Consider the following 15481-nt stretch of genomic DNA (forward strand, 5'->3'; position numbering starts at 1 on the left):
AAAAGTGGGCATATTCCTTCATGAAAATAAGAGTGGCAATTCAGGATTATGGAGAGCAAGTTTTAACAGGAAGTAGGAAAAAAATAAGAATAGCAAGGATAACAAATAGCAAGGATAAACTTCAGTGAAAATCATTCTGAGGTTGTAGTCCTGACATTTCAGATTTCATTGCCAGACCATACAGACACTGCTCAGATTCTGTAGACCAGCATGTTTCCTTCACTTTTTTCTTGCATTTTCAACTCATCTCCTTGCAAGCTCAACTTCTCTATTGCTGGAACAGTAATTTAACAACACTACAGGACTGTAACCATTCTTTCACAAAAATGCTCGGTAATTAGAAGTCTTTGAATCTAGCCCACAGAATCTACTTCATTGTCCAGTAAAGTACTCATTCACTGGTACTGGCATTTCCCAGCTCCAAATATGTCCATTTACACCTGCAACATTAGCACTGCTAATGGTAATATACAAGTACTCCTGAGGTGAAAGCAGACAAATCCTTCTCAAATCCTGCTCCAATTAAAGATTATACCCACACAGACCATTTCAGACTCCGTAAAAAAAGTAATCATAGAAACTCTGGCATACAATAACAGTAGATTAACACATTTAGATGGAAATAAACAAACAATTTTAAAGCCTTAAACAAAAAGAGGCCTTGCATTTAAAAAATACAGATGTTGACAGAAGCCATTAAGTAGGACCGGCTCCGTGACTGAGCCCTAGGGAACTCCACTGGCGATGGGCCACCAGTAATTCCATCCACCACCACTCCCTGGGCCCAGCCATCCAGCCAGTGCTTTACCCCTCAATTAGTACACCCACTGCACTCCTGGAGAAGCCAGTTTCTCCAGGAAAATGCTGTGGGTGACAGTGTCAAAGGCTTTACTAGAAGGACATGCTGAAGAACAGAGATGCTTTTCTATGGCTTCAGAGAACACCCCCTCCTTAATTTTGTCTGCTCTCATCTTCAACGGATAAAAACTCATATTTCTTTATATTGTATAGCAGCAAAATATTCTACAATTTAAGTACACACTGTCTGAAAAGAGAAGCCCAGATGGATTGCTGATCATTTTATAGCTAATATGTTTTCTAGATATGCAACAAGCAGTGGACTTGGGTGATGAAGAAACAGTAATGGAACTCCTTAACCAGACTTTGGCTGATGTCATACACTATTTTTATTAATTACCATATCACAAAATTTGCAAATGCTCTCAGTAGACTTGCTGATGCAGGAGAGCTAACAGACAATACACAAGGCGTGAAGTAAATCTCTCAGATACTTAAAAGTGGGATAAAATTCCCTTTGTGCATTATCATAACCATGAGGAGAAACTAAATATCTTTGTGCTACAGACTGGAAGTCAAGGAATTCATAGAGTTCTTTGCAGAGGGTTCATCACGGAATGGCTGCCAGAGGGCAATTTCTCACCAAATAGAAATGAAATGTCAGAATCTAGCAAAACAGAGTTCCAGCAAAGTTCTGATTAGATCACACCTATAGTATTGCACAGATTCCTCTGAAGAACAACTCGAGCAAAACAGAGCTAGAAAAGCCCTTTTTCATCAAATATGGAATCTACCAGAGAAATTAAAACAAAAAATAAAAATTCTTAACTAAGGTACCAACATACATGAACAACTAAATTAAGAGATATTCAAGAGCTACCAGAGCTGAGTGGCAACATTAGCAAAAAGAAACTGCAACAATCTCGGTATTGCTAATTATTTGTCATTATTTATTTGTTTATCCAATGGAATTACTGGCCTAGATTAAACAGTTTCACAAAAGCATAGTACTAAACTTCCTGTCTGCATTATATGGCAATCTGCAGTAAGAAGCATGTGAAGTCTCATATAATATCTCCTCCATTGGAAGAAAACCTTAAAGACATATACACCTGCTAGAGCACTAACCAGGAGAAGGCAAAATGCTGATGTTGCGTCTCCTAGCCACACAGGTTACCAGATTAATACTACATTCTTCAAGGAAGAATTCTATAGAAATGTTGCATGTCTATGGTTACTGCACCAAAAGCAAGGAAAAAATTTAATCTGTTCAAAAATAGACATTTAATATTATAAAATCCACTTGATCAAGATTTAATTGCAATGTATCAGCATTTACGTAACAGATACCTTTGTTTCACTATGTACAAGAAATCATGCATTTAAGGAAGACATATCACACCCGTAATTCAGAATTACAAAAATGATGCCTCATTCTTGATTAGTAAATTAAACTGAGAAATAACAGATTAACATGGCAGAAGTACTCTACCTGTACAAAACAAGTTGTTATTAAATGAAAACTTGATTTTTAAAAAATTAAGAATCAACAATGTTCCAAATTCCCTCTGGGCCTTGCCACTCTTCCAAAAGATTGTGATAAAAAAACCAAAAGCCATTTAAAAAGCTGTCATGCAACACCAGGGCATCACTCCTAAAACATGAGATGTCACTGTCAAAAGCTGTGAAACCTAAACAAAAGCCCATTACGCATTTAGCAAATTATTCACAAGACCTATGAGATTTTCCTTTTTTCCTTTCTTCGTAACAGATTATTATTAACTACATTTGACTCCATAATACAAAGCATCACATCAACCTTTCTTACATTTTCCCAAAGAAAGAATAAATCCAGAGGTTTATTCATTAAATTTTTACCTTAGCACCCTGTTTTATGCCCCTGATTGACTAATTCCAGCTGAACATACAAATTCAGAAACAGTTTTTATATTAAGTCAGAAAAAAACTTTTAGAAGACTACCAGATTATGGGGAAAATAACTAGGTAAATTAAATATTCTGTTGAAATTACCATAAAGTAGCTTCTGTTCCTAAGATGATGTACACTGAATAAACTCTGACTTTGATAGAGCTGATATAATTTTTTCTGATTCGTTAGAAACTTGAAGTAGATATTCATGATGCCTGCCAAGTGCTCATCTCCTAGAAATAGTACACAGCTGTCATTCATTGAAATACAGTCTGTTTTCTTTTATGAGCCTCATACCTCTCGTACTTGCAATCTTGCCATAAACACTCAGAAAAGATCCATTATTGAACAGAAAGTTTAAAAACTAACTTTAAGAACTTTTAAAATGTATGAGATATTTTTAGATTTTTTTTAAACGGCATTTCCATAAGTTACCTGATATTAAATGGAAAATTTCCATGTATGTATAGCTTTAATCAATCTTAGACTACAATTCTTTTGTATGACATGAATTTCAGGCTTAAATGAAAGAATGGCAACTTTATCATTGCAATTATAACACATTACTGTCTATACAAATACTGGGGTTCTGATTGCTCCTAAAATTAGGTATGTGAATCCAAAACACCAACTTTGCACACAAATATATACATCAAGAATGATTGGAACTGCTTAGGGACAACAGCCAAGCTAATACAAGATGGCACAGCTCTATCAAAATCAAAGCTGTATCACATCAGAAAACATTCTGCTTGCTGAGATTAAAAGCATCTAAATAAAATAAATAAGTGTTTGGATACTATTTAAGTCCTTAAAATTCAAGCATTCTTTTTTTACTATTTTTTTCTTTAGTAGACAGAATCAAATAATCACCAACTGAAAAACAAGCACATGCAAATCAAATGTCAACAGGGAACAAGAAATAATAACAATCATAATCTCCTTCCTCTTTTGCTTGTGCAGGAGGATCAAAAAACAGTGTTCTCTAGTTCTTTCAGGATCATCACACCACCAGTATTTTGACTTCAAGGAACAGAAAGTTATTACTTCAGCAGAGGTAGATATAGTTGTATAGTTTTCCAGTCTTAAAAAGTTATCTAAACAGTGTGTTCATACACAGGTTAATCCTTTAGTCAAATGCCATAGTTTTACTGAACCTTAAAACATGCCATAAAATTACCTATAAGCATTGAAAGCCAAATAATTCTAGACTGGACCACCCTAGATATCACAGATATAACTTCTCAGCACTAGCAGAGACCATCTGCTATGATGAACTTACCTCATTCAAAGCGTCTCTGCAATCGTCAGCAAAAACATGCAAAGAATAAAGTACAGTTTAACTGGTAACTGAAAACAATTTATTTAAGAGAACAGTTATGCAGTATTTTGAGAAAAGATCAAGCAAACTTTGGAAAACAATGTTAAAATAATCTATCATGATTGGCTTTTGCTGCTGTAATAACAACCAGTTAACTTGAATCCAAAAAAGAGCTTTCACTTTCCATCTACATTAGATTAGAAACTGAACTAAAAACAATTACTAACAATGAGCCTACACATAAGAATCTCCTAGTAGCACACAGAAGATGCGAGAGGAGAACAGCTTAGATTTTAAGATAAATGTCAGAGTCACCTGAAAATCTTAGGAGAATTTTGAAACTCTGATATTGACTTTCGTGCATCAACTTTCAAGAGTGGAGAGACAAGCACTCTAAAGTTCAGGAACACAGATGACGTCTGACAGCTCCTAGCAGTGAGGTAAATAAAGTCACACTAACACCTGTACCTGTCAGGAGGGAGAAAGAGGACAAGGGCTAGGAAAATAAAACAAAGAGCCTCAGAGGAATGGAAGGATTACTTAGAGATTAGTAGAGTGAAAGGAAAGTGAAAATTAAGCAGACAATTTCATTAGAAGGTGAGGAAAAGCATGTATCAGTTTAGTGCAGAGATGTTATGAGGGCAGTAGCATTCCTATAAGAGCAGAAGGGGCTGCAGCCCTTCCCTCCAATCACCACTGCCAAACATGACATGGATGCTCCAGTGGCTGCACCCTCAAACACCAGCTCCGAGCCCTGGATGTACACACCTGTTTATTCATACAGGGAGCTACCCCGCAAATCTGCTGTTTATCATTCTGTCTGAATTTGATAAAATCTGTCTTCGGATCACAGGCAGTGAGAAGTACACAACCACTTATTACTGCAACTTTGATGAAAAAGTACACAATATATTCTTCTGCTAATTTTAAAATTTCAGCTAAAGAGATGTTTATTGATGGAAGCAAATGTTTGTGGCCTAGCATTTTTACTACATATATATACCTGATTTTTTGAATCTAAATCGGAAATGCTGTGTGCAGGTCCGGGCTCCCAAGCACAAGACAGATCTGAACACACTGGAGCTAGTCCAGAAAAGGGGTTGGAAGGGGCTGGAACATATATTACATACTTGATTAGGAGTAAAGGAGACAACAAGGGGAACAATTAGAAATACAGGAAATTCAACCTAAACACAAGACCAAAAAAAGCATGATTCAACACTGAAATAGGCAGTCCAAAAGGGTTTTGGAGTCACCACCCTTGAAGATACTCAAGAACAATATCCTAAGCAGCCTGCTCTAGTTGACTCTTGCATGGATAATTTGGACAATTTCTAGATGCCCTTTTGAATCTCAACCAGTCTGTAGTTCTGTATTAAGAAATAAAATACCTGTTCAACTCATTGTCCAGTAACTAATGAACTTTTAGTCATTTATTTAGCTGAAAATCTCAATCAAAAAGCATACAAAGAAAGAAATACATTTTTTTTATTACATTGCAGTAAAGAAAAAACATACTGACCTTGATGCTTCATATTTTCACATATAATTTTATACAGAAAGGACACTGTTACATGGCTATGAACCAAGAAATTATAATGGAGAGGTGAGTCCAAACAATTTCTTAATACTTTCACTTTGTTAAGTTTAAAGATTCTATTTCTTTTAGGCGACATAAGCCGCCTGCTTTAATCCAGAGACATTTCTAGTAAAGTATGAAATGTTAGTAGATACCAAAATTTTGGTACACTTATCTCATGTTTTGCAGCTGAATGAAAAGCTTAAATCAAGCTTTTCATATCACATTGAAGTCTAAACACCTGCTGCAGCTCTCCTCACCTAATAAACTTAATAAATACATAATTAACTTCTCACACTACTTTCCTAGGTATTGAGTTTTATCTTCTTCTCCTACCTACAAGGCAAATGATTGCACTGGAAGTAAGGATATCTTACTCTGATTCTACCTGGAAGCTCTTCACTCAAAGAACTGAAGTCATAGATCATAAAAACAGAAGAAAATAATACCACCATGGGTCCAACACTGGAATAATGACTGCGGATTTATCAAAAAAAGTAAGGGGAAAAAATTAAAGGCGTTTTAAAATTACAGGATTTTTCACATTCCTGAGAAATAATCTTCAATGAAATCTGGAAATGATTCAACATGAGTGCTCTCAGTCTTCATAATGCAATGTGGCATATGCTGCATGAAACAACGGATGGGTTTGTTAACCTTTAAAGAAGCATGAACACACCACAGTTTTTGCAGAAGGAACAACCAATGGTACTGCTGCGCTTCAGAGGCAACTGCTCCTCACTGCCTAACATCAGCTGCACCGCAACAATTCCGAACAAAGCCTGAACGGCAGCAGCTCACCGACCAAGCCCTGACAGAGGGAAGCTGTAGTGAGAGATCTGCTGGGGGATTTTCTCAGCCTTTCGACAGGGTCTGCTTTTCCTCTTCCCCTGGGTACAGTAATAAATGGCATTTTGAAGCACTGCAGGTCACAGCACCAAGAATGAGCAGTCAATTTTGTGTAGGGATGGACAGGAGCTGTAATAAGAGGTATGTATAGGCTGTAGTTCTTTATCACACACTCATACCTAAATAAGAGGTAGCATTTTACCCATCAAGAAAACAATGCACATTAACCGCAATTTGCTGCTTCAATTAAAAACAAACACGCAACAAGCAAGCAAACAAAAAGCCCAACTACTACTACTACTAAAGAAAAATAAAGCCCTGTCTACATATAGGTAACGAGGCTAGCGGTAATCTGCACGGCTGTCAGGCACAGGCTACGTGGGAAAGAAAGCAATACATTTGCAAATTACACCCCTTTACTCTGCCTCACAGCAGCAACCTCTGCTGAAGCAGGAAAAAGGGATAAACCTGCACAAGATACACGTAACCCTGTGAGGTTACTGAACATTTCGGTTTTTTCACCAGCCTTTCAAAGAACAATTGTAACATTAAGAGAAGACTACGAGCCATCAATATTTTGCAGCTCTGAAAGGAAGGAAAATTGGAAGAGAATAGTGATGCTCATTCACAAAGGTATTGTGAAACAGGCACTGTGGGAAACCACTCCAAACCCAGGGACAACATCTGCACCTCTCCCCCAGTTCTCCCAAGAGCAGTACTAATTAGTTGTACACAACACATGTGTACAACATATGCAGTAATTTGGCTGGAATTTTTTTACTGGAAGTAGGAGGGGTGTTCCAGAACTTTGTCCAAGGTGAGTAATGCGAACAGAAACATTGTACCATTCCCAGAAGAAAACATCAAAAATCTTCAAATCGTCAATGATCCCGTTCAACCAAGTCATTGATGTTGCAAAATGCAGTCGTACACATGTGTAGCAGCAACTAAATTTTCTAAATTTTGAAGTTTAAATACAAATTATGCCACCCAAAATTAATTTTCATCACTTAAATTTAGTTTCCTTCCTTCCAAAGTCAATGGAAAAAAATCCGACTGCAACAGACTGAAGTTTGTGCCTCACTATTTCTGTTTCCTGTATCATGGTCAGCAGTGCACGGACTGTGTGAAATTCAAAATTTATAAAAACATACATATTTCCACTGTGGTACTGTTTTTATTTGAAAACAGAATTTATATATGCTCTATTTACCTCCTGACTGCACAATACACATTGCTATCAAGAGTTCAGTATTACATATAAGTAATGAAATAGCTAACATGAGTTTAAACACAAAATAGGTAGCACAAATTAGCAGTGTGCTTCTCTCTGTCACGTATCTTGATATCAAAAAGCAATTCTGTAGAGGTATTCTTTTAATGGGGTTACACAATACAATTACTGTCTCTTGGTAGACATGGTTGCAAATCAAGATGTGGAGCAACCTTGCCCTGCCATGCATCAGCATATAAATGTTTCTGACCACCCCAACACATGGGGTTTTTCAAGGTTCACAGTTACCATTTAGGTCCATTAGTTTAATTGACACTACTAGCGTAAGAGTTTTATCTTAGTTCATTGCAGGTTTTATTGCCTACAACTGTATAAATGCTTCACAGACCACAAGAAATAAATGGGAAGAAAAAATACAATACAGTTATCTGCAATGACTATTTATGGCCCTCTCTGGACCCCTGGGCAGATCACAATAAAGTTGCTGTGCAGTGCTTCTCTTAAGCAATGAATCATACTCTGCAGTCAAACATCCAGGTACAGTACATGACTGTATCACACACAAAAGAAACAAGTGCAATAATAAAGAAGAAAAAAAAATCTGTTAATCTTGGAGAGATTAGCAAATTTTGGAATGGCAACTGCCTTTATTCATGCAACACCTTGATCCTGCTACAGGAACTGGACCCCAATCCCAGCCACAGCAAAAAAATTTACAAAAAAGCTTCAGTCCCTCACGCACCTTACTGACCAGGATCTGCATATGCAGCCTGCTCATGCACGGAAGAAAAGACTCCAGAAGGAACACTATTAAGAGGGCCTGCATCCCTCATCCAGATATAAGCAGGGCATCTGCATTTAATTGGATTTCTAATGGTAGGAACGCATATGCACAAAAAGCTCCAACTGCCACTAGGTAGCAAAAAAGAGTGGCAGGTCCTTGACACCTGGACAGAATCCAAAGAGGCAAGAACCAGGAGAAAAGGAATGGTTTTAAAATGTTTTGCTATTTCTCTACCTATCCTTGGTTTTCTATATAGTATTTCCTGTACCTATGCTGTAATAAGTCCCCACCTCATCTTCATGCAGCAATGTAAACCCAAAACACTTTTATATTAGTGCCTTTACTGTCCACACGTCAGAGATCCTCATACGTGACTGAGTATTGCTGCTCCGGTCCTGCTGGTGGACCTGACACCTCCTAGTTTCTGGTTTAACAAGCAAGAACTTGAAGTACCTTCTGCCATCTGGACAGTTACCAGAACACAAAACCAGAAATAGAATGGAAAAAACCGGCAGCTGAAATTGTAATACACTTCTGCAGTCCTGATCCAGAAATTAAAACCACAGAACACATGACCACCCTTCACTGAAGAGAGTGATGAGTGGCCTGCTTATGGAATCAGGTCGTTTGCCCTGTAACAAACTTTGTCGTGGTGTTTTGGGGGAGAGGGTTGATATCTGCTAGTCTCATCATCACTTAGAAAATATTTATTTATTAAGTAATGCTGAAATTATATATAGATCATATCTTTACAGAAAATAAACACATCATTTATATGACAGAAGATAATGTACTCATTCTGTCAGCAAGACATTTTCACAGGATTCAAAGCAGAGGAGGTAGATTCAAATGACTGGAAATTCACTGATGTACTTGCAATGCCTGTGAGGGCTTCTGTTTCTCCTGCACCTCCATTTTGGAGTATTCTAAACACTGGCAATAGCTACACAGCTGCTTCCTTTCGATAAAAGGTTGGAGCATATTTAGCCAATTAAAAGCTATGCAAATGCCTCACAACTTCCAGGAATTTGTTCTGCAACATGAATTTTTATTATTACAAAAAGCATTTATCAAATTATTTAGTTAAGTATTTCCTTCATGAAAACAAGCACAAGACCACAGAAATGTGTAACATTACCATAAAATGTGAATGCAAGGAAGGTTTAAAAAATATATTATCATTATGAGGTTATATAAATCTCTGTGCCCTGCTGTCCACAGGTGTACATGTATATCCCCTACAATCCCTTCTGAAGTAATCAGAGGGCTACATAATGCATTCTACAATAGTCCAATTAGCACACATCTTTTGTTTTCCAACAGTACATTACTTAGCTACTTAGGTACCAGAGAGATAAGTATCAGTTACAAAAAAGACTTAATAATAACCATTTTTCTATACAAACTCCAGTGAAAAAGGTCTTTCATTCAATCCTATGGAGGACAACCAAAGCTTAAGGCTCCACCAACTTAATTTTGAAATAGTCTGGACTAAAGGAATAGACAGTGTTACTCAATCCTCTGGCATCCTTTTGATTTTTATTTGGAATATTCATTAAATAACAGCAACTTAAACCATTTCAAATCCATTTTTCAATGCAAAACCACATCCCGTTGTTGCTACACACCCACACAAGGAGACAAAAGGGTCCATCCAAGCCTCTCCTAAATTAACAGCACTCTAAAGAAGGCTGGCCATACACGAGCTCAGACTCTGGGCTCAGCACTGCTCCATCCTTCCACGCCTCCCTGTCACGCCCCTGCTCCACCCTAAATCTTCTGTGGTTACCTTAGCCTAATCAGACTGGAACAATAAATAAGGGGGAGGGAGGGAAGAAAGGGATGTTTCACTTCTGAGACACAGTAATTCTTAAAATGTATTTGTTTTAATCTGCATGATTTAGTCGCATGCTTCTAGAGAATATTTATAAACTTAATGGTTTGCCCACTTGGGTTTAACGTGCCATCCTCTACTCACTCCTCAATCTCCTCTTTTTAAAAACACAAAAAAATGTTAAAGAACCAATCAGAAAAAGGTTCAGAAAAAAGGGCATATGCAAATATATTAATGTAAGTGAAGCATAACAAGCTAAATGTAGTAAAACATAAATGCTGTATAGCAATGCTACTTACTGCTACTGAGCAGCTCATTTGGAAGCAACAAAATGGTGTTTCATTTTGACAGTACTTTGACTATGAATCTTAAAAAAGAAGACTGAAAGGTAGTCATGAAGTCTATCATAATAACTTAAGTGCTCCATTAAGAATAATCATAATTTATATTTAAGGGTAACAAATACGTAGGCATGAAAAGAAAAGAATGTGTTTTAAAAATTATGTAAATTATGTAAACAAAAAAAGTTACAGTACCATTGTATTTTCTACACCACAACTGAGTAACTATTACTGGAACTACACAAAAAAGGGCTAAAAAACTTTCATGCCCTCCCACTGTAGCAGAATGGAAAACTTTTTAAATATGAATAAAAAAAATGAAATGCTGTTTCTAGTATACAATATTACTCACTAAAAAAAAAAATTAACAGAAAAGGTTGCAGCTCAACAGCTGGGCTGCAGCAAACACCCTGGGAAAAAAAAAAAAAAGCAGAAACAACATTTCCAGAAATACAGAATTTGCAGTGAAAGTGGAAAGTGTGAAGTTTCCATCCTCTATTTCATCATTTTGACTGGTCCTACAGTAGGGAACCTAAATGAAGCACAGTCATATTTCTATGCGTAATACACCAAAACTGACTACAGACTAACTTCCTGTAAGCTTTAACAAACAGATTATCGTTCCTTCCGAACACCTACAAACCACCTGAGAAAGAGACTGGTTATCAGCCTATAACATCACCAATTAACTCACTTTTACATAAAAAGTATGCAACGCAGTTATGTCAAGAGTTTTTGTGCAGATTTAGCCCATCCTATAAAGGCAGACAAACTAAAGGTACTCAGATGCCAAACTTTTGCAGACTTTCCAAAAGAAAGGTTACACAAATGAAGCAGATGTACATGTATGCAACTCACAGTGGTTGGAGTATCAGAGCTACCATCTTTGCAAGGCATGTTTGGTGAAAAGCATTGCTAAAAACCTCATGTGTAGTCAGAAACAAGATTTAACTATCCTTTCTAAAAAAACACCTTCATTTTCTCAAAACAGATGCTATTGGCAATCCTTGCACCCTTCAACAGGTACACAGTACTTAACAGTCACAGCTCCATTTCTCTACAGGTTTCCCTACCAAGCAGAGGTAAATCCGGTTCTCTTTTACAGACTCAGTCAACCAGAGCAGACAAGTTTGCTTAGATAAAACATGCCACAGTAAATGATGATATACGATCTCCACTTACAGTGATCCTGCTTGCTCACTAGAAGAAAGCCAGGACTGACTACGTGCAGGGAACGATTTACATTCATGGGACAGAGCACATTACATCCTTTCCAGGTCCTGAAAATGTGCTTCTGCAGCAACAGAAGCCAGTTTACGCTATCAGTCTTAGAAACGTTTAAAGAGGTGCTCTATAAATATTGTTTATTTCTATTTCAAAATACCTCAAAAAATTGCAAAGCATAGACAGCAGAACATTAAGAAAAAGATAAATTATAGGTATATTAAAAAGAAAAAAGGAGGAACCTTCATTGTGAGCGAAAAAAGAGCCTAACAGCTGTGATTAGTGAGCCGTGTGTTTATACATCTTTCAACATTATACGAAGCACTGGGTGAATTTCAGACTGCCTCAGATGGCAAAAGCCGGTTGAAAGAAACTTGTTGACAATGTTGTTAAAACAGAAAAATATATGAAGGCAAAAAACCGAAGCCTATTACAAATGTCAAATATAGGATTATAAAGCAATACACAGAGATTCTAGACTTGAATCTCAGTGTATAATCCAACCATCTGTCGACCAGTTGTGTAGCAAAATCAAGATAAAGAGGAAATCTCCAAAAGGACAGCCAAATTCTTTTCCTTCAGCTACTGCATTTCCCTGCTCATGAACATGCCCGCGGCAATCGCACTCTGCCTGCAGATTAACGTAGAGGAGATGACACCCGCCACCAGCAAAAGAGAGATCGCGAAGGCAACCTTGCCAGATAGGGCCGATAAGCAGGGCTGAGCTCCCGGTGAAGCGGCAGCAGCGGCTGGGGCAGCCTCACCGCGCCAAGGGCGGCGGGTGCGGGGTCCGGGGCGGCCCAGCGCTCACGGCCGGGCAGGTGCGAGCAGGGCTGGGGCCGGGGCTGGGGCTGGGGCTGGGGCTGGGGCCGGGGCTGGGGCCGGGGCTGCTGCCGCCGCTGCTGCCGCTGCCGCCGCTGCCGCTGCTCGGGGCCAGCACGCTGCTGCTGCACAGCGCAGCCCAAAACTTAAACTCGCTGGAGCGGCAGCGGGCTCGTTCCTGACTTCTCTCCCAGCCCCGGGACGCCAGCGCGGCTCAGCCCGGAATCGGGCACTGCTGCGGGTCCGCAGCTCCCCTGAGCACCCTCGCCCAGCAGAGACCGCTCAGGAGAGGCTCCCCCCGGGAAAAATAAAAACTCTGAGGGGTGCCCTGAGGTGGGAAGTCCCCGAGTAGGGCCGCCTCACAGCGGCGGGGAGCGGTCCCGGGGCGCACGGCACCCGGGGCTCCAGCCCGCTGCGGGACGGCGGGCAGCGCAGCGATGCCCTGCCGCCCGCCCCGGGGCACGGCCGGGAGCTGCCCCGTGCCCGGCCTGGACACCAGTTGCTCGGCCCGCGGTGAAGAAGCTGTAAAAGGAGCCTGGGGGCGGCAGCAGAGCTCCGGGGGAAGCCAGACCCCGGCCTGCGGGCGGTGGGGCGCTTGCCCCATACGGGGCAGACGGAGGATCCGACCGCGCAGCCCTTCGTTCTCACCTCCTTAAGTTCCTTGGCGACATCTTTCAGGTCCCCCAGGACTAATTCCAAATCCTCCACGATGATCTTGATCTGCTCCTTCACCTTGGTTTTGGAGGCTGCCGGCGGCCCCTCGGACGGCGAGGAGGAGGAGGATGCGGTCCCCTTGGACTGGGCGGACATCCTTCGGGGCAGCCCGGCGCGGCCAGCGGGGCACGCAGGTCAGGCGAGCGCGGCGGCCGCCGGCCGCCCGGCCCCGTCCCTCCAGCTCCGGGAGCTGTCGCAGCCGCTGCCGCCACCGTCGCCTGCCCGCCCGCGCATCCCGCGCCGGGGGCGCCGAGCCGCGCCGCGCTCCGCCGGGCGGCCGCGCTGTGCAGCTGCCATCGGCTCCCGGAGCGGCGCGGGGGCCCGGCTGCAGCCCGCCGTGCGCCGCGCCTGCGCCTCGCCCCGCCCGCGCCGCCGCCCGCGCCCGGCCCGCCCCGGCCCGGCCCGGCCCGGCCCCGGCTCCGGGCGGCAGCGGGGGCCGGGGGAGGAGCGCCCACCGCCCGCGCTGCTGGGGGGCCGCGGAGGCCCGGCGGCTTCCTCGGAAGCGATGCTCTCCGCTGTCCTCGGCGCCCGAAGGCCCGTGGGGGCGAGAGCACCGTGCTGTAGCTCCCAGAGGGTGCGCGGCGCTGCCTCTCCCCGGAGCCCCCCGGCGCTGCCCGCGGGAGCGGGACGGGTCGCACCGGGTCTGACGGGGAAAAGGTCAAAACCCGCCAAAACAGCCCCCAAAAAGGAAACGCTTTTCGTGGCTGGCTCATTGAAGAAGACAAAAGCAGTGCCTGTTTCTGCTGATAAAAGTCATTATTGGAGGGGTGGCACTCACACCCCTGTGCTGTTAAGTGGCCGATTTGGCCCGTCTGGAGTGTACATGGCTCGGTTTGGACTAAGGAATGAGCTATGGAAGGACAGTGTTGTGTGAATGTCACCAAATCGGTAAAAGGCACTCTTATGTCCCTACTCACCTGTATAAACTGTGCTGCAGAAACACAATGACCAGGAGACCCTGTTCTGGTTGGGAAGTCAAGATTGTGTATCACACCATATAGAAATAAATGAGGCACATGAGCCAGAGTATCTTCCACGAATATTCTATGAGTCTCTTCCTCTGAAGTACCGGCCAGTGCCGCTTTTGAACACATCCTTCCCCTACCACTCTCCAGAGATGGATCTGCGAAGAAAAATGAAGAGATTGTAAGGTATAACTAACCTCTGGTGGTTTTCCATTTTACTGCAAAAGAAGCTAAAAGGAGTTTGTTTAGGTATTTCTATTTTCCACTAGCTATGAACAGCGAGAAGAGGGCATGCAGCCAACTCCTGCTTTGAACATCACCCTGCACGGCTGCAGCTGACTTTGATGTTGTAAATGTTTCTAAGAGTTTTGGCAGCCTGAGATGTTTTAACCTAGCTAAAGCAGGACAGGAAAAGCAACCTTGCCCAGAGCAGTGTGTCTGCACGTGGTGAAAATCCCACTTGGTGACGAACAGTTTGTCTCTGGGAAGACTGTGGGACTGGGATATGAATAGAGAGGGCCTGACAGCACCTGTTACTGCCTAGGATGAAGTGTAATTATCTTTCCACATTTTGCCACTATAAAATTTGTGATATTTGGCTGAAATTATGAACGTTAGTGGATGTGGAGCCTAATTTTTTGCCCAAGTATCTCAAAGAAGTTTCAAAAAATTTCAAGGAGGTCATGTTCAAGAAGAGCCCCTGTTTTTCCTCTCAACTTTTCTCAAGTCAAATGAGAGATTTCTTTTTCATCTCACCAAGTGAAAGCTCTTCCAACACTGACTTTTAAAATCATTCCCTCTGGTTATTTTTACTTAACTGTTTCTATATGAGCAACAACATCATATGATTTTTGAAGCTGGCTAAGTCAGAATTTCCAAACTGCAGTCACCACTAAATTAGAAAGAAAGCAACCCACAAGTTGTTGAATAAGTTTTAATTAATGTGTTTGAATATTATTCCTCAGGGGTATAGTATGAACAGAAAAAAATAAAACATTTATGAAAAGCTATCAGTGGAATTTTCTATGCAGAAACCAGCACACATCCAGTTTATAATTAGAGAAAAAAGCCTATTTTGTGACAGAAG

General features: G+C 41.3%; 1 protein-coding gene across 7 annotated transcripts in view; it reads right to left on the bottom strand.

The window, feature by feature from the left end:
* PRR16 (proline rich 16) overlaps nucleotides 1–13582 on the bottom strand; it is a 140317-nt gene extending 126735 nt beyond the window's left edge. For 6 of the 7 annotated variants that reach the window (XR_010031071.1, XR_010031067.1, XR_010031068.1 and 3 more), the window contains exon 1: nucleotides 13364–13582. Coding sequence is in view for 1 of the 7 variants with exons in the window: in XM_063179849.1 (XP_063035919.1) it covers nucleotides 13364–13525 (162 nt within the window). In the remaining 6 variants the exon portion in view is untranslated. The remainder of the gene's footprint in view (nucleotides 1–13363) is intronic. The other variant, XR_010031072.1, reaches the window with a different exon arrangement.
* Between the last annotated feature and the right edge of the window lie 1899 nt (nucleotides 13583–15481).

Source organism: Melospiza melodia, chromosome Z (assembly GCF_035770615.1).
Source record: "Melospiza melodia melodia isolate bMelMel2 chromosome Z, bMelMel2.pri, whole genome shotgun sequence".
Taxonomy (NCBI): Eukaryota; Metazoa; Chordata; class Aves; order Passeriformes; family Passerellidae; genus Melospiza; species Melospiza melodia.